Below are 18,932 nucleotides of genomic sequence, written 5' to 3' on the forward strand. Positions count from 1 at the left end.
CCATGTCTTCAATGTACCACCTCGACTCCTTCTACCCTTGCACATTTGAGTCTATTGCAGCTTTCATTTGGGGTTAGCCAATCAGCTCTTACCATGTGTTTGGTAGTCTCCTCTTGCCACATGGTCTACTTGGCCAAACTCTTTGATTGTGAGTTTGCTCATCCTTTGTTGGCTTTCCACATCACTAAAATTTTCTTTGAAAGTGCCTTTATTTTCCAAGTATCTCACTACCACGTGGTAGGGTCTCCTTCAACTCTTTTTTCCATGCACAATTAAAGGTAGGCTCCAATACCATGTTGATATTTTTGACAATGTGGCAACTTCAATGTGGTGGAGCCGTGTATTGAGGGTGCCACAAAGTGGATTCAAGGTATTGGAGGTGCTCCTTCAAGGAGAGGTGCTCTCCTTTGAGGGTTCTTACACCTTGATATTCCACAATTAGACTAGGCTTATAACTAGATGGATTGAACGCTGAGTGAACGTATTGCATGAGAGCTGTGAAGCCCACAATCTCTGCATGCAACTCAAAAGTGCCATGCTACAAAGAGAACCAACTGCAAGGCTGCAGGGGAACCAACCAAACTCATCTACAGACTACAACATCTACTTTCCACCCATTTAGAGTAGCTCGACTTACTAACTCCATCTACAACCAGAATGTCAGAACTTCATGAGATGTACTCCAATCTACCACTACCAAATCATATCATGAAATGATGTGCTACCTCATCCCAACTGGCCAATACACAAGCTACCAACTGTTCCTATTACACAAGCAGATTGACTTTGCGAAAGCGTCCCAAAACTGGCAGTCTCAGCTCAGCACTTGCATTAAGATTGTCTAGGTCCTAAACTTGGGCCAGTTCTGGGCTCAGACCTGCTGTGGAAGCTTCATTTACTGTTTACCGCCTGAATTTGCAATTCAGGCTTTTCTCAAATCACCTCACCCTGATCTGCAACCTTCAAAAGGGAAAAGACAATTGGCGCCACCACCAATGTCAATAAAGTTCACCCGACGTAACACTAGCTAGCCTCACAACTGTATGTCGCTTGCTTGACAGATAGTCCATCCGATAGCAGTCCTCCTTGCTTCGATACCCCTAGGAAAAATTATGGCTAGTTAAACATTTGGCATATATTACAAGCTAGTTAAACATTTGGCATATATTACAAACTGAATGAACAATGAGAGAGCGCATTGTTTGCCACAGCAATATCCTCTTCTGTTCAATCTCAGTAACAGAGATTGATTTTTAAAAATTACCAGTTCAAAGGAGGGGGTGGGGTTTTTGGGCGGTTACGTTGGATGAACACATTATGTTAACACATATACGATTTCAAATTGCAACTGCAATATATAATCGACGTACACTCCACCAGAAAGCATTCATGACTAAACTTGCAGAGTGGCCATCAGTGTGAAGCATTCAAGCAAAACATTGTAAACTATCTTCGGTACATAACACATCTTTCAAAATATGCTGCTTACAGGCTGCTTGAAATTAACAGATTGACTGTAAACACTACGTTTCAAGGCTAGGAATTTAGTCGCTGTCTTTTCAACTCTTCAATGACACTTCTAGAAGCATCAGCGTCCTGAGGTTTATTCAAGGATCCAATGTTAGCTTCCACTAACATGGGAGAAGGTATTTCGGGAAAGAAAACGTATGTCGGATTGATATAGATCAAATCAAAGGATCCGGCAAAAAGGCTTCTCCTGAGTAAAATTTGCAAAAATCGATTCAAAGCTATGGAAAACCTGAATCGGAGTAAGGGGCTGCACCGATCATGAGTTCGGGCGAACTGCTTGTCTGGAGGGTCCGAGGTAGTTGGTCACTATCCCCATAACGGCAAACCTGTAAACAAGAACTCCGTCTTCAGAAGTAAATACCACTTTAGCACGATAAACGATTTACCTGTAGACTGTGAGATCAAGACTTACGTCATCGCCATTATGATTTGCTTTAGGTCATTCTCTACATTTTTCATATTGGCAAGAGACTGCGCACAGCATATCAGTGCTAACCACGAGCCCAGCTTATACTACACCAAAAGCCATAAGACAGATCAGATCGTGTTCTGAAGATGGCAATCGACATCTGTCTAAGAGATTGCATCCAACATACACAAACACACCCCATTCTGCTAGAAAAATATAACGCCATCCCTGCTTTCTCGACTCTATATCGCATGCTCAGTAGCACGTTCAATGAAAGATGAGATACTCCTGCTCACCCCCATGCACCTCCTTTCCATGGAATTTCTAAAAGAAAAGATTCAAAATCAGAAGCCAAACCCTGAGCATGACACCGGCGATGCCGAAGAGAATGGCGAGGAAGCTGGAATAGTCGGGGGGGAGGTCCTGGGGGTTGAGAGGAGGCGGCACATAGGGCCTTGCAGCAGAAGGTTGTCTTGGATCCGACGACGCCATCTCCAAACAACGGCAGCAACTCACACAGGCATGTGCTCAAACTCTCTAAAACCGAGGAGTGTCTATATGTGTGTTGGTTACTTTCCTTGTTTACAGCCCATGGTACATTGAACGCCGGCTGGCTAGGAGTGCCCTATTCTCTAAACAATTTTTCCTTACCTTGTTTTTGGGTAAAAACAAGGTGAATTTCATTCATGAGATGGTGCTCAAAAAAGGGCTAATTGAAAGTGTGAGAGAGACACGAGAAAGAAAAAGAAGAAGCAAAAGAGGAGAGAGAGACACAGCGAGATGCAATGATTTAAAAGAGAGAGAAGAAGAAGAAAAAGAGAGAAAGCGAAGACAAAGATGGCCCAATCAACTTCTCAAAGTGGAACCTCCAATTAGACTTTCCATGGGGCAGGCCAAAAAACATTTCATTGGGCTTGCCCCATGGTGACTTTCTGTATTTGCTTTCAAACATTTCATTGGGCTTGGCCCATGGTGAATTTTTGTATTTGCTTTCGATGTATTTTTGGGATTGTAGTATAAGTGAATGAATGGTCCAACCAATAAACAAAGTTACTACCACTTATGTTTTTTTTGAGCAAATTTGTTTGTCCAAGTGTTGATCCATGTATTGTTGTTATTGATGTGATGAGTTGTTGCATGTTGTGTTTATGCATGAATTATTGTAGATGCGAGATGGCTTGCAAGTTATCCTTGAAGTCTATGTTGAAGTCTCCTAATATGCATGAATTATCGTAAATGCGAACTAATGGTGATTTTCTCGGGGGCTTGTAGACATTAATGTTTGAAGTGATTTCGTTTTCAAAATGGTGCATAAGCATTGTGCTCCTTGTTCAAAGTAGTATGTCTCCTATTGAAGTTGGTAAAAATATGTCACAATGTCAAGTCCTTCTTTATGAATGTGGTGAAACCCATCGATATCATATGAAGCATTGTTTCTTGTGTGAGTTTCTTGGAAGCATATGATTATTACTGCCATCATGCTAAAGCACGCTAGAATATCTTTTTTGTGACCGATTCGGGATCTTGTGTTTGATGATTAAATGTTAAATATTTGTGCTTCTAGTCTAGAGTAGTCAATTTGCTCAAAGGCCCATGCTGATTCTAAGTCTATCAATGCCCTTTAGCATAGTGTTGTCAACTTTGATGTGTTTAGTTCCATTTTGTTGAGTAGGAATCGACAGTCGGGGTCCCAAATTCTTGATAGTGCCGTACATATGAGACCACGTGATTTTTAGTTAGAACGATCAAACACTAAGGAGTCCATGGAAAGTCCTTGTGATCAGTGTACCATTCGTGTACCATTCGTACAGACGTAGGTTGAATAGGAAATTGTGTTCGTGTCATTGTTTTCAAGTGGTTTTTCCCCACTTGAAATTCACGTTGAGTTTGAAGTATTGGCTCCATGTTTTTGGAGTATCATGTGCATAAAGAGCTTTTGTCATGGGAGCGTACACGTCTTCATGTTCTATCATCATTGAATTATATTTACATTGTGGGTGGATGCTTTTTCATGTCTGAGCCCATGAATAAACCATCTGCACCATTAACCAGACCATCCATAACATCCAAGTTGCCTAAGCAAATCTCAACAATCATTCCCACCTTTAGACATAGTTCCGCATGCAATCTGTCATACACTTTGGGTCATGTGATATTTGGATTATTTTGCCACAAGTCTCATGTCTTTTGTCTATTGCCTCTAGCACATGCAGTGCACTTTGTAGGAGGTTAAATACATAATTGTTCTGTTTATCTTTTAAAGAATTTGTGTAAAAGAGATGAGCGACAAATTATATTTATGGTAGTAGGCATTGATATAATGAGTTTAAGATGTGTAAATCTCCTTCAAAATGTTCTCCACTCGCAACCTATTGAGGATGTTAATGAACATCCTACTCTTTTGCATCATTGCTTTAGTTCATAGTAGCATCATTTTTTTCTTGAGAATATCCGACAATCTTTTGTAGGCTTGCTTGACACAAGTCTCCATATAGAAGGACATCGACTCCCTCAAAAGGTTCTAAGTGGTTATGCTTAATTTCACACCTCTGCATGATAGTTTCGGCAAATATGTTTTGCCCTATTAAGGAAACCGCATCGACTCCAAGTTTGCATATAGTGTTGTTAGACTCTATAGCTTTTCTAGTGCTAGGCTTGTGGATTTTGATATCATTAAAGGCAATTGTAGTGTGGAATGTATCATGGATCCTTCGATGTTGTGCGCTACTTTTCCCATGTCTGCTAGGAGTAGTGCTCAAGGATCGACATCAAAAGTTTATTCATGCGACTAATGGCGAGGCAGCTTTTGTACCAGGAGAAGCAATGTGAAGGTTTTTTCCTATAACTGATTTCCATATAAGAAGAGCTTGAATGGATTTTTTGGATTCTTTGTTTTTTTCAAGAGGATGTCCTCTACAATTATACGCTATTCATTGTTTAATTTTCTAAAGAGGGTGTGATATTAATGATTTGGCATTGTTTGATATGTGGCAATGGTGGTTTCGGTGAACCGATTGTGTTTTGGTGGTGCTTGGCCTCTCTCTTCCTATGTCAAATTGTTCGTGTTCATAGTGTCTTGTCATGGTGTCTAATGTTGTCGCAATTGCACTATCAATGCTTTGAGTTTGATGTAATGGAAGTATGGATTTTTTAAACTGTTCTTTGTTATCCTCAATTTTGTATTTGTTTTCATTGTACATATCATGCCATGTTGGGAAGTCATTGATAAGAAAATGCTCGCACCTAAAACCTATAATAAATTAATCTACCGCGCTCTGTTACCCCCCTTTTCCCAATTAACCTAAGCTAATTTGCAATCACCTCCCTCCATCGTGGTTGTCGTCTGCCTCACTACTCAGAGCTCTCACTAGCTGCTCTCTCCCTCCTTAGTCGCTCTATCTTTCATACATTGTTCAACAAGACTTGTGTTGATGTATATGAACTCTCAAGTGTTGCTTAGTGGCAATGATAAGGAAAGATATACAGCCTGGTGTGCACTTATATGTTGGTGTTAGGGTTACATTTCCCACCTTTCAAATGTATTTGTTTGCTGGTGCTTTTACTCATAGACACTCTTCTAAAGCATGTTGAACAATCTGAGTCATCACTTTATCTACCTTTGCAATGTAAGATGTGCAATAAGTTGCTACTTCGTGCGGGTTCAATATGAACTAGATATCGGTATTGGCTCCCCATAGACTTTGATAGTGTTGCATTGAAGTTGTTTGTGTATATGTCTGTGGGTTGTCTTTTCATATAAACAATGGTTGCACTATTATAGATCTTAAAGTCATGATGAACTCTTCTTTGGTCATTTGAATGTGATGTAAGAAAGAGTCAAATTCAAGTGTCATTACCGATGGATCATCCAAGATTGTTAAAATTTTATTTGCTTTCTCTACAAGTGTCACTATATTTGTAGGTCCTCCAATCGTAGGATGATTTGTGTTTCTCACATTGGCACCTGGGAAAACTAAATCTACAATGTTTTTTTCTTTTTCAACATGTTTTTTTGTGTTTACGAGTTTGGAGATCCTTGTTACCTAATTGCAACAATGAGATGTCCATCGTTACGTATCGGTCGAATTCATTTGCTTTCTCGTCAAGTGTCACTATATTTGTAGGTCCTCCAATGGTAGGATGATTTGTGTTTCTCACATTGGCACCTGGGAAAACCAAATCTACAATATTTTTTTCTTTTGCAGCATTTTTTTTGTGTTAATGAATTTGGAGATCCTTGTTCCCTAATTGCAACAATGGTATGTCCATCGTTATGTATCGATCAATGAATTTGACAACATCATTTTTTGTTCCTTGATCCATAACAAACCATGGTCATGTTGACCACCTCTCTCTTGGAATTTAGTGACAAAGAAGTAGTTGAGAAGTTTCCCCATAATGGAAGAGTCCTTTTGTAAAAATTGTTTCATCACCTAGAATCTGTGGACATAGTATTGGGCAAGTGCCACCGTGTGAGATATTGAAACAAGTTGCATATTTCTAGTGGGCCTCTAGATGGGCAAATAGTTGTATTACTATTTCACAATTCATGCAAACATGCAAGCAATGGTTCCCATAGCCGCTCGACTGTTGTGCTCTACTGAGAATATGATGAAGAATGTAGGTGAACCTAATTGGTGCACCATTGCAAGTAAGTTTTATGTGTGTGTGTGTGTGTGTGTGTGTGTGTGAGAGAGAGAGAGAGAGAGAGAGAGAGAGAGAGGAGTGCACACGATATAGCTACCTGTACACTATGTTGTATTGAACATAATCATGAATATATAGATGAGAACCCTTTAGGGTTAGGGTTAGCCCTTAATGCCCTTAAGGTATGGTGCAATTTACACCATCCTCAAGACCTGCTCTTAAATTGCACTGGGTAAGTAGAGGGTTCATGTACAAGATCTTTTTGTGGATTTTATTTGGTGCATAGAAAAAATCAAAGTAATATTGCATGTGTGAGCATAGCGACTACATAATGGAAGCTTGTACAATGAGGACAACTTATGATCATGTATATAAATATGCATTTCCACCTCTTAAGTTGTGGATCATCCTTCTCCTTTGGGAATGAAACCCAAAAGATAAGCCAAAGGGAAGAGGAAGAAATATGTAGAAAGTAAAGTCCACCTAGATCAAAGAACTGGTCAATTGAAAGATGACTACATGAATGACTGCATGTATGGCTGCCTGTTGAACATATCATAATTCAATGTGGACACTATGCATTTGCTCTATAGAAGAGGCATCCATGGATGCTAGAATGGAATCACTTGAAGAGTTGAATGTGTTGTGGCATGTATCTGTGCATGCCACTAGAGATGTGAGTGCCTTATATTGAGGACTTACCTACTATAAAACTGTATGATCATAAGTGAATTCATGATGTGTATTTGCATCTGAAGTGACAGTATATGGAGTCGAATCCACACATGAACGTGATGGATGTACATCATTGGAATCAGACTATGCTAATGTAGATGGGACTGCCTCGTGCTAAGGGCATACTATCAAATGTGCCTCATGTTGAGGGCTTATCGAGTAATATGTATGATCAGAAAGTGTGGGCTAATCCATACTAACATGTGCTAAATATGTGTTTGATCTCTCAAGACCAATGAGGCTCGAGTCTGCATCATTAACTGGTACATACCCTATGGCAATGAATGGTCAAAGGAGATTCTCTTTCCACTCATGGATCTCACCAAGAGTCATGATTGGTGTATGATCAACTGTGTGATTTTGATAACTCCATGCTAGAGGCAGTGTGGTCCTCTGTGCTAGAGGCTTACTAGTGTATCGATGAGAGTGTTTGATCATTGTATGAGAGCTGCCACTAGGATCTTATGTTCAAGCTATTGCTAGGGGCTTACGTTGAATCTATTAAACTCTGAACCGAGTCATGTGATGGAAGAACAATTGTGTGCCAAGGATCAAGCCTATAGTAGAGTGATGACAATTGTGAGAACTAAATGGATCAACATAAAGGTTATAAAGTCCCAAGCAAAGATCATCTAAAATGTAAACTGCTAAGTCCCTTTACACTAACTTTTTTTTAAATTTTTACTTGGTTGAACATCTATAGGTTGCTTCCTTGGCATCTTACCACAAGCTTGCTATCTCCCAAATTATCATCCTTCATCTTATGCTTTGTCCTATTATTTGAATTGTTTTTGCTTATTTGCCCCCTACAGGTGCTTCCAATGTGTGCTTGAGTAAGATACATTCTCAAAGATAGAGAAGAGATAGAGCATGTGATTTTTGTAAAGAAACATAAGGCTTAAAATTTTGTTTTTCCTTGTTACTGGTAACGATGGATCTACTTCCTCCCTCTCATTTGTATCCCTTTGATTCTTGTCCCAACTATGTGCTCACTTCATGAGGAGATTGCTAAAGATTGTATGCTTGGTGGTTGTTCATTTGTTTGATTTGCATTTTGACAAAATCTACTTTTTATATGGTTACTGAAGGATTGCTTATATCCACCCTTTTCTCCTCTATCTTTTTCTCCTTATGCATGCATATAACTTCCCTTTGTCTCCTTCACCTGTGTGGCCTTTGCAACTCCTACCATCATCCCCTCTAACCATGACAAGCTCTTATAGATCCACATCCTATAACCAAGAACTTGACATCAAAGAGGGCTAGGTGGACTCAGAGGATCTCCCCAACCAATCTCTTCCCACTTAGCCTAGGAACAACATCTACTACTTTTACCTTACAATGCTTGACCTCACAACTCCAACATCACCTTGCTCTTGAAGCAGCTATTGTAAATGATCCTCTCAATGCATTGCATTTGCTAGTCATGATGGATTCATTTGGTTTCCCCCTAGGATCTCCTAGTGTCGAGCAACATCCAACAAGGAGCAACCACCCAAGTAGGAGTCCAAGGTACTCCAAGAGAAACCTATAGGTATAACAAAAAATGTGATTCCTCTATGCATTCATGACCTATCCCCCTTGTTGAAGTGGCTACCTTAGCTCTTAGACCATGACAAAGAGCACTCACTCCTTCCTCCTTTAACCTACTCATTTAGGAAATTTTCCACATGCTTGATAATATATCAATATTGTGATGTATGTGAACTAGGACACCGCAAGGTTTTGGAGATGCTGGAGGCAAAAAATGAAGGCGGACATCTACTTTGCCAACACATGGATATCAAGCTAAGGATTGATACTTGCTAATGGATTGGTATTGCAAGAATGTGGGTGTGAACAATAATAATGCTCAATGCAAAAAAAAAATTGGGAGAAGTTGTCTCTCATGTCCAATCACTATTATGAGCTTGTAATGATATAAGCTAGCTATAGTCATATAGGGGGCCTAATGTCTCTCACCTAGTTCACCATTAATTTTATCATCTATACTTCCCATGTACTCATTCTAAAAAGCCCTTAATCAAATTATTCTATTCTTATAACTTAATCTAAGGAGAAAGATAATTGAAAGGACTTTGTTTTTTAATGTAGCAATTCAATTGGGGAGAAACATAAATGAAAAGGTCATTGTTTTTCAATAGAGCGATTCAATTTATTTGTTAGGTCAACGGGTGGAGATAGCTAATTAAGCTAAGGAAAACTACATAGCTTTGAATCTAATGCAAAGGGGGAGTTAAACTTAGGACATCCTTAACCAACATGGTCTTCCAACGAGGCTACATGAAGATGTTGGTGGAAGAGGAATTGCAAAGAGTTTACCCTCATTAATTTTGGATTATTTACAGTTTTTAGAACCCCAATCCTTACAAAATCATATCTCTATCTATATAACTTTAATTGAGTATGAAATAAACAATAGAGAGATTAAATTTGAAAAGAAAATTGACATGTAATGAAAACAATTCTTTGACATTGTCTAAAAACATAACAAATGAAGCGTTCTTCAAAAATGTTGTATTAACAAGAGTCATGAGAGTATGAAATAGCCAATTCATGAGACATTTTTATAGCTTTTTATTTTTTGCAAGTACACAATGGAATATAATCATCTAGGTTTCTAGGAATATCATCATCTATTTTATCACTATCATGGACTTCAATTATTGCCTCTTTGTTAGGTGTTCTTTCTCTTGTGATCCTTTATTTGCCAATGCCAAACTCAACACCAATAGGCATACTTGTTGTATTTTCCATCTAAAATTTAGAGATACGTCTCCAATACTTGGAATCAACAACACTAAGAAAAATTTCCTTGAATTTCGTTTTGGAATATGTATTGATATAAGGCTTTGATATTTGGAACAACATATCCAAAGAAATGATCCTAACATCATTTGAAGTCACAAGTGTTTGATTGCATGTGGAATGCCATAGTGCTCCACTTTCTCAACTTTCATACGTCTAGATTTATTTGTATATAGCCACTTGATCAATAGCTCCATAAATATAAGGTATAGATAATGGCTAGGTGTTGTTTTGCATTAAGCTTTGCACCATGATAATGGGAAACAACCATTCATTATGATCTATATTGTCAATAAATCCCCAACGAATTGCCTCATATAAGTTGCTTAACTCTTCCTTTTCCCTTTTAATATAGTTGGGATTTACTTGGTATGCATGTTTGTCGGCTACCTATATTTCTTGTTCACATAATATGGGAGTACATCTTCCAATTCATTAGATTCACATGCAAAAATATATTGATATTCTATGGTGATGAAACTTGGCACCTAAGGCTCGTCCCAAAATTCCAAGAGCACGCTCATTCTTAGTCTCCCATGTGCTGAGGTTCTCTTGATTCTCTTGAGCTACCTTGCCAGTAGGTTTCTTCTCAGTACCTGCAACAACACCCAAAGACTCTTTTCCATGAAGTAAAGTCTCAAGCTCACATATTTTTAACACTATAGGTATAGATTAAGCAACCCTTGTCCTGGAGCGCTGGAGAACAATCTTGATATCATTTAAATATGATATACACATATTTTTAATGCTCTAGGTGTAGATTAAGCAGTCCTCATTATAGAGAGCTAGAGTAGGCTTCTTTAATATCATTCTTATTGTATTTGCCTAGGGGTAAAACTTGGGCAGTCCCCAAAGCTATTCTAAAGGCTGCAAAATTGGCATTATGGTAGCCTTCACCTCTAATTCTCTCTAGGCTAGTTGAGCTCTTGGTTTTTTAGATTAGTAGAGGATCATATTTGATGGAGAAATGTGCTTCCATGGCTAAGGATCCTCTTAAGCCTGAAACAAATTTGGGGTGCTACTTGAAAAAGGAGGGCTTGTTGTTCGAGATGCTACTAGCTACTCATATTGGGAACCAAGATGCTATGGCTACTTGGATTGGAAACCAAGATAGGACATGAGGATGCAAGAAAAGTCATTAGTTCCATAGCTCATGACCTAGATGCAATGCACACACACGCGCAAACACACACACACCCCTATGATCATAAAACACCTATGACCACAACATGTCACACACACTTGTGACCATAGGACGTCACACACAACAAACAACAAGCTAACATAGGTAAGGCACACATAGCGCATACAAAAACAAGTGCATACCCACTCTATAGAAGCAAACAAATAGCCATGGCACACACCACAACACAATCCATTCATACAAGAAGCACTATTACCAACATATAGTGCAAAGTTTACACAAGTCAACCATAGTAAAAACTATGCACTTGATTGCAACACTCACCCATGCACGTCCTCGTGCATGTGATGATAAATACAACACAGAGACATCACACACGCACATATATTATCATCAGTTCCCTCACACCCACAACCACAATAGCAAGAAAAAAAAAAACACAATACACACACACAACAAGAGTAAACAAAGCACCCCTAGCTAGGACACATAGCAAGCAATAGATGCAACAAGCATAGATAGATACACAAAATAAACTACTAGAAATTGTTTGTTGTGTGTGTGTGTGTGTGTGTGTGTGTGTGTGTGTGTGTGTGTGTGTGTGTGGTAGACATTTACAACACCCCTTTCCATAGTGAAGAGTAGACAAATTTGGAGTGGAAAAGAGAAATGTTTAACATAAATACTTTGCAATAAATATCCACAAAAAACAAAGTAGCATCATTAAAGGATGAACAATCTTTTCAAAAGAGAAAAAGCGTGCACTAGAGCTTTGATAAGTTGTTGGCAACATCACTTTTATTGAAGAGGGGAGTCTGCCTACCTGCCACCATCCAACAAGCAAAATGTGAGAACTAGTTTTAACTTTGGTTGGGAAGACAAGTGTCATCAACACCCCTCCCTTGTTATTGGAGTCATAATAAAAATCCATGCTTTTGCCTACACACTTATCAAGCTTAAGTAGAGAAGGTAATGAATTTTTGTAAAAAAGTATTGGTTAAATAAGGAGCAATGCTCACGGGGGATTCACTAGTAATAATAAGGAGACGTCACCTGCGTGCAATAAATATATCAAAATTTCCCTAATCTACCCCCTATTTACGGGACCTTACCTTATAAAATATACCTTCCTTTCCTTATATAACCCCCCTCCCTTACACTCACGTGGTACCATACGATAAACCCTAGTGGACCCCCTGGGGCAATGCTTAGCACTATCAGCCAAAGGTTTATGAAGAAAAAATAATACACATTTATATTTAAAAGTTAGTGCAAATTGAAAAAAGTGAGAGAGAAAGGGTTTAATTAAAGGGAATTTGATAAGATGGGGGTGGCTTGAGGGAGTGAGGAAAAGAAAAAAGTGTAAGCAAGAGGGAAGAATTGGGAGCAGAAAAAAGAGAGAAAAAAGGAGGGGTTGTTGTAAAGAGAGGCAAAGAGAGAGAGAGGGTTTTAAAGTAGGGGGTCTTATGAGGGAGTATAGAAAAACCTAAAGAAATTAATGAAACATTAAGGTGCCATGGAAAGAAAAGAGGTAGAGAGGCACAAGGTGAGGAGTCTTTAGTTATAAAGAGAAAGGTTAATGTAAAAAAAGAGGGGGAATTTAATGTATAAAGAAAGAAGGGGGGGGAATAGATGTATTTATATAGAAGGGGAGATTATTAAAATAGAAGGGGAAAATTTTAGTAAAAAGAAAAGAAGGGGGGGATTTTTTTTTAAAAGGGGGGAGGGAAAGTTTAAAGGTAAAAACATAGAAGGGGGAGACGTGTACTGTACATATAGAGTTAAATAAAGACATAGGGTGGTAGGGGGAAGGGAGAGAGGGGGTCTAAATGAGATAAACAAAAAAGAAAACAAAGGAGAGGGGGGTTTCATTGTTAAAAACTATGGCGGCTCGTACGAGGATTAGAGGGGTTTAGAAAGTAATAACTAGGGAGGAGTAGGGGGAATAGGGGGAATAGAGGATGATAAGGAACGTAGGAAAAATAGGGAATAATAGGGGGGAGAGGAATTAGGGGAAAATTAGGGGAGCATAGGGAAAAAGAAAAATAGGGATAAATAAGAAAGTAGGGAAATTACGAGAATAGGAAAAATAGGGAAATTAGAAAAATGGGAAAATTAGGAAATTAGGGAGAATAGGGGAATAGGAAAATAGGAAAATACGGCAAATTAGAGAAATAGAAAAGATAGGAAAATAGAGAAAAATTAATAGGGGTTGGAAAATTAGGGAGGGGGGGAATAGGGAAATTAGGGAGTGTAAATGAGAGAGAAAGGACTAAGAGTGTAAATGTAAGGGGGGAGAGGAATTTAGGAAATAAGAAGGAAAAAGAAGGGGGGGGGGGTAGAGGAAAAAATGTAAAGTAACTGTAAAGGAAAAAATGAAAAGGAAGTGTGTGTGTGTGTGTGTGAATGAGAGAGAGAGAGAGGGTGGGGAGAGAGAGAGAGAGAGAGAGAGAGAGAGAGAGAGAGAGGGGAAGGGAGGGAGGAGTGCACACACAACTTATCTAACTATACAAGACTGAATTATGAATGAGAAAATGGCATTTATATATGCTCATTTAGGGTTAGGTCCCTTGAGCCATATTTTCCAATTGCCATAGCAACAATGATTGAGCAAATGTAGTGTGTGAGAGGAGTAAATGCAAACCTTGTAGTTGAAAGCTACCTTTGGAAAGCCATGTAACAAGCAAAAGGATGCAATAGGAAAATCAAAGAAGAAGGGAAGATACCATTCTATAAGAAGCTAGGTCATCATTTCAATGAATGCATGAGGAGATTGAAGAAGGGAATAATATGGGATTTGGAATGTCTATCTCAATTTCCAATGCTTCAATGCCTACCAAGATAATGCTTCAACAAACTATGTGGATCTTTTCTTAGTTGCAACTTTGGATCCCAATCTAGAGGATAGTTCACTCAGTGTGAGTGACACTTCAAATGCAATTTTGTGTATTAGGTGCCAACAATTCTTCTTATCTTGTGAAATGGATTTGGAAGATTACGCTCCACATACAACATTTTTGAAATTATATCCCAAGCTTCCTTTGAAATGTTAGACTTCTTGATATGTATGTTCAGGACACATTTTGAGAAATATGCATAGGAATGCCTTTCCAAGGGATGGATCTATTCAAGTTTTCAGAGAATTATAGCTACTAATACATATTGATGTGTGTGGTCCCATCAAGACACCATCCATAGGAAAGTATTTGTATTTTGTGACATTTATAGATGACTTTTCCTGATCCACATGGGTCTAACTTTTAAGGAGAAGTATAAAGTATTTATGCATTTTCAATAACTTGCTGCCATGGTCAAAATCTAGATAGACTACAAGGTGTAGACATGGATCCATCCTTTGCAGGAGAAGTCTAAAGTCTTTATGTGTTTCCAATAGCTTGTTGCCATGGTCAAAATCTAGATAGGTCACAGGGTGTAGAAATAGAGAATAGATAAATGGGGAAGCACATGCCAAATGCCTTTATGGCATATTTGCAAGAAAAAGGCATTACCCACCGCCATGCATACCTTAGCAAAATGTGGTTTCTTAGTAGAAGAATAGATCTATAATGAAGATGGCCAAGTGTATGTTAAAGGGTAGAAAGCTACCGATAGATTCTAGGTGAAGCCATTATGTGTGCTACACACGTTTTGAACACATGCCAAACCAAAGCCTTGAAAACAATCACACCGTTTCAGGCTTGGCATGACAAGAAATCCAAGGTGAGTCACCTAAGAATATGGTCATTAGCATTTCAAAACTTCAATTTCTTGGAAAGTTTGCAAAGCATGCTACTTCGGCAGACAATCAAGAGTCAGCTTTGAAAAAGCACCTCTAGTGCAAGAGGCAAACTTTGTGCAATCACTGCACTAAAATAGAACTAGCGCAGTGATTGCAAGGAAATACATTAGGATTAACTTCTAACCACTTGTTTTAAACTCAATGCAAAATATATGATCAATTGTGGGACTTCAACGTAGGTCTCAAGCCAATTAACGTAAATACATTTTCTTTGGTTTAATTAGGAGTAGCACGGTGGTCGCACCAAGCCAATGTCAATGCGGTGGTCACGAATCTAGACAAGCATGGGAGAGTTGTGCGTAGATGACAAGTGGCAAGCTACCAGTAGATGACATGACAGGCTATGGATATCCTGATGCATAAAGATGCAGCATAAAGGAGGGTAGAACTGCTCGCCTTGTGACATGTGTCGAGCTCTGGGGTGTTTAGAACAGTAAGTTTGATAGAGTGTGTCTCATTATTACACTGGGAACACATCCAGTAAAAGCATGAGTCCGATCGAATTTCAAAATATTGCCCACCAACGCATCGCGTTGCAGCCCCAATACTGCCCCTAAAATTGTTTCGCAATTGGCTACACATTGACCGGCCCTAAAACTCAATGTCCTTGGCTATCATACCCAAGGATACATTCACAAATTCATTAGGAAGGTCAATCATATGATTATTGACTTCCACCACACATTGGATGAGAGGTTTATATCTGAAGCTATGAATGTCAATGTGTTAGAAAAAGTGCACAACCACACTAGTTTTTGAGGGCCAAACATCCTGAATGTGAAAATGATATGTTGGCCCTATAATGAACTGGATGATTATGTCAACGAAGGTTCAAAGAATCAAAGTTTGTACAAATGTACTAGGATCGAACTAACACCACTCAACCATTGAGTGTAAGTGTCTCCTTGAATACACAACTAGTTCAATTGATGTAGAAAGGCAAGAAGAGGGGTGACAAATTTACATCAATCTTAAATTCGGCCACAATATAATTTGTGGTCTATGAACCCATAGCACTCAATCGGGAGTTTAAGGTATATGCTTAACCCATTCTCAAGTTGGAAAAGGAGAGGGTAAGCAAGTTTTGTCTGATCCTAAACCAAAGATTATATGTACTTTGGATATAGGGTCCTCGCCTAAGAATGCATAGTCTAACCACTAGGGATCCCCTCCAAAATTTGAATCTAATGAGTGGATTTGAAAATAGGGTCCACTCATCAGTTTTGAAGTGGAACAGCAAGGATCAAATTGAAGGGGGAGTGCTAGATACTCAAATGTGAGGTTAATGGGCAATCCAAGCTCATAGAGTCAAATGGTGAAAAGGATATGAGACTACCATGTGGCAAGGTCCCTTGTGGGATAATCCCACATACCATAGTGCACTAAGGTTGCACAAGCATTTAATGGCAAGAGCCCCGTCTCTCATTCTATCCCTCAAGTGGACCTTTTGAGAGAAGGGAAGAGGGTGGCTAGGAGTCCATACGTGGCAGTTAGCCCTACAATGGCTTGTCACATTCTAAAGTTGCAACTCCTACTCCTTGTCACCTCCCTACAATGGCTTGTCACATTCTAAAGTTGCAACTCCTACTCCTTGTCACCTCCCTCCTCATCATTGTTGCCCATACATGTCCCTCCCCTTCTGCTGTATTGCCTCCCTCCCCACACTTTCCCTTCTACTTGGCTGCCCCTACCCCACCAGTCCCCTACTACATTCCTCCTCTTGGTTAATGCATTCCCTTACTCCCTACCTCCCCCCCCTCCCCTCTACCACATCCCCTTGCTGTTGGTTGCCTACCTCCCCTTGCCCCTCACCTTCTACCCCCCTCCATAGATGCTCTTCCCTCCTTTCTTTCTCCACTTTGCTACCCCCCCTTCCTCTATGTTGCCTTGCCCCCCTCCCACCCTCTACCTTTACCCTAGTCTTCTTTATCCTGTGATGGGTGGATCTTAAATTTATTTAAGTTGCCCTTCCATCTTTGATTGGAAAGCCAATCCTCGTCATCTTCCATCAACTATTAGAACTTGTACTTTTTCTAAAGATGAGGTGCTATAGCTTCAAAGGGATATGGAGTTTGAGAGCTCCACCACCCTCTTCGCATGCATCTATCAGTCCTGCCCATTTAGAACTCAAAATAGGGATTGGATGACCAACACCTTTTAGATGTTTGTTTATTAGGGTGGGGTTTCTTTCAAGTGGTTTTTGATTCTCGTACAATGCTCATGGCTAGTCCATTCACACTTGCTTTTACGAAATCTTTCCTTGCACATTTCTCATTGGGTTTCGACCTAGTGGAGTAGGATAGATGGGTCACTTCAATTTTTATAATGTTTCTTTGGTCAGCCTCAAGTCTCTACCACAAGCTCCTTACCAAGATTAGAGCTTCCTTTGGTTTGGTCATAGAGATCACCCCTCTCCGTAGTTTACCCTCTTTGTAGCAGAGGCTATTAGGTTTGATGGGGTCCTTAGTGTTAGGATCATCGTGATTGACCCTAATATATCCAATTACCATATGATGCTCTAGCATTTGAATGGCTCTCTTGTTTGGTGGAGAGTTGAGGTTGTAGGTAGGCAAGACCAATGTCGTATTTGCATGATCTTTGGGCACTTTGCTAGAGATTTTCCAAGTAAGAAGAAAAGGCCAAGGAAGCCTTGTAGTGCATGTCGTATTTGCATGATCTTTGGGCACTTTGCTAGAGATTTCCCAAGTAAGAAGAAAAGGCCAAGGAAGCCTTGTAGTGCAGCCCCTTCTAGATAGAGTGTTCCTTGTGCACCTCCTCCACATTCGACATGTATTTCCCTTGCTATTGCTGTGTAGTTAGAGTTGGTCTTCCTCCATCGTCTTCCAACTAGGAGGCCCCTTCTCTTGTTCTTAAGCCTCTATCTTACCTGATCTTGGTTATGTCCTTCAAATCCTTCTTCATTGACCAAGAGCTCCTTCTCACCGCATGCCACCCCCCCCTCTTTCAAATCCTAGTCCTCCTTTTCCTTCAAGAACCCCCCTTCCCCTTCAATGCTGCACATACCTCTTCTTGCACGAGGGAAGGGTGATGGGTGTACCCCTAGGTCTGCAGCTTTGGTCCAAGCAATGATCTTATGGACTCCATTGATTCAAGAGGATCTTTTCCTACCCTTTGCTTGATTATCGAGAGGCAAATTTTGTGCCCTCCACCTTTCTTGAAGCTATTGTTCTAGATCCTACCAATAGGGCATCCACTTCCACAAGTGTGGAGGTGCTTTCCCTTGTGGAATTTCCTTGCCTCCACATAGGAGGGAGGTGTTTTTTGCCACTAGGTTGGGTAAGGTTTTTTAGGCTACTTCTTCGTGTTGATGAGAATTATTAGTTGGAATATTCATGTCTTTGGTGGTGCTCCTCATTGCTGCTCTGCTGAAGGCAATTGATTCATAAACAGCTTCATCAAGCTGTCACATTGATGTTCTCTTTATTCAAGAGCACAAGCTAGATGATAAAGGCTGTGCAAAGCATGATAAAATTGCTTTCTAGTCACACTTTTTGCTCCCTTGCATTGCAAGATTGTGGTCACATGACTTTTGCAAAGATAGAGGGCTTGGAAGGTTTCTTCATTCATTGCATACAATCCTATTCTCCCTCCTCATGTCATGATTGGATGGATGGTACTAGGTGGATCTTTACATCGGTGCATCTTAGGATTCTTTCCTTCCCTCTTATGGCTGCTATCCTAAAAGCTTGGGGCAGCTTCAAGATTAACCTTTGGAGAATCTTGTCCTCTTCTGAATAAGAGATTGATAGGGAGCCTGTCATGTGGAATGACGTCATACTTGATGATCATGTGGAATGACCTCATACTCGATGATCAGATATTGGTTACATTTTAGTCTA

General features: G+C 39.7%; 1 protein-coding gene across 4 annotated transcripts; it reads right to left on the bottom strand.

Annotated features, from left to right (window-relative positions):
- Positions 1–1,397: 1,397 nt before the first annotated feature.
- LOC147880747 (asterix-like protein) lies at positions 1,398–2,664 on the bottom strand. 4 transcript variants are annotated; one of them, XM_087371033.1, is made up of 4 exons: positions 2,297–2,652; positions 1,943–2,043; positions 1,784–1,856; positions 1,398–1,596 (listed from the first exon to the last, which is right to left on the bottom strand). In XM_087371033.1, exons 1-3 carry the CDS (start codon positions 2,429–2,431, stop codon positions 1,787–1,789), a joined length of 306 nt encoding a protein of 101 aa, XP_087227159.1. In that variant the 5' UTR covers positions 2,432–2,652; the 3' UTR covers positions 1,398–1,596; positions 1,784–1,786. The 4 variants fall into 4 exon arrangements, with proteins under 4 accessions (XP_087227159.1, XP_087227158.1, XP_087227160.1 ...); XM_087371032.1 differs by having other exon boundaries at positions 1,760–1,856; positions 2,297–2,648; XM_087371034.1 differs by having other exon boundaries at positions 1,398–1,856; positions 1,943–2,001; positions 2,297–2,664.
- Positions 2,665–18,932: the final 16,268 nt, after the last annotated feature.

Source organism: Dipteris shenzhenensis, chromosome 32 (genome assembly GCF_047967505.1).
Source record: "Dipteris shenzhenensis isolate YYH24624 ecotype China chromosome 32, Dip_SZ_1.0, whole genome shotgun sequence".
NCBI classification, from domain to species: Eukaryota; Viridiplantae; Streptophyta; class Polypodiopsida; order Gleicheniales; family Dipteridaceae; genus Dipteris; species Dipteris shenzhenensis.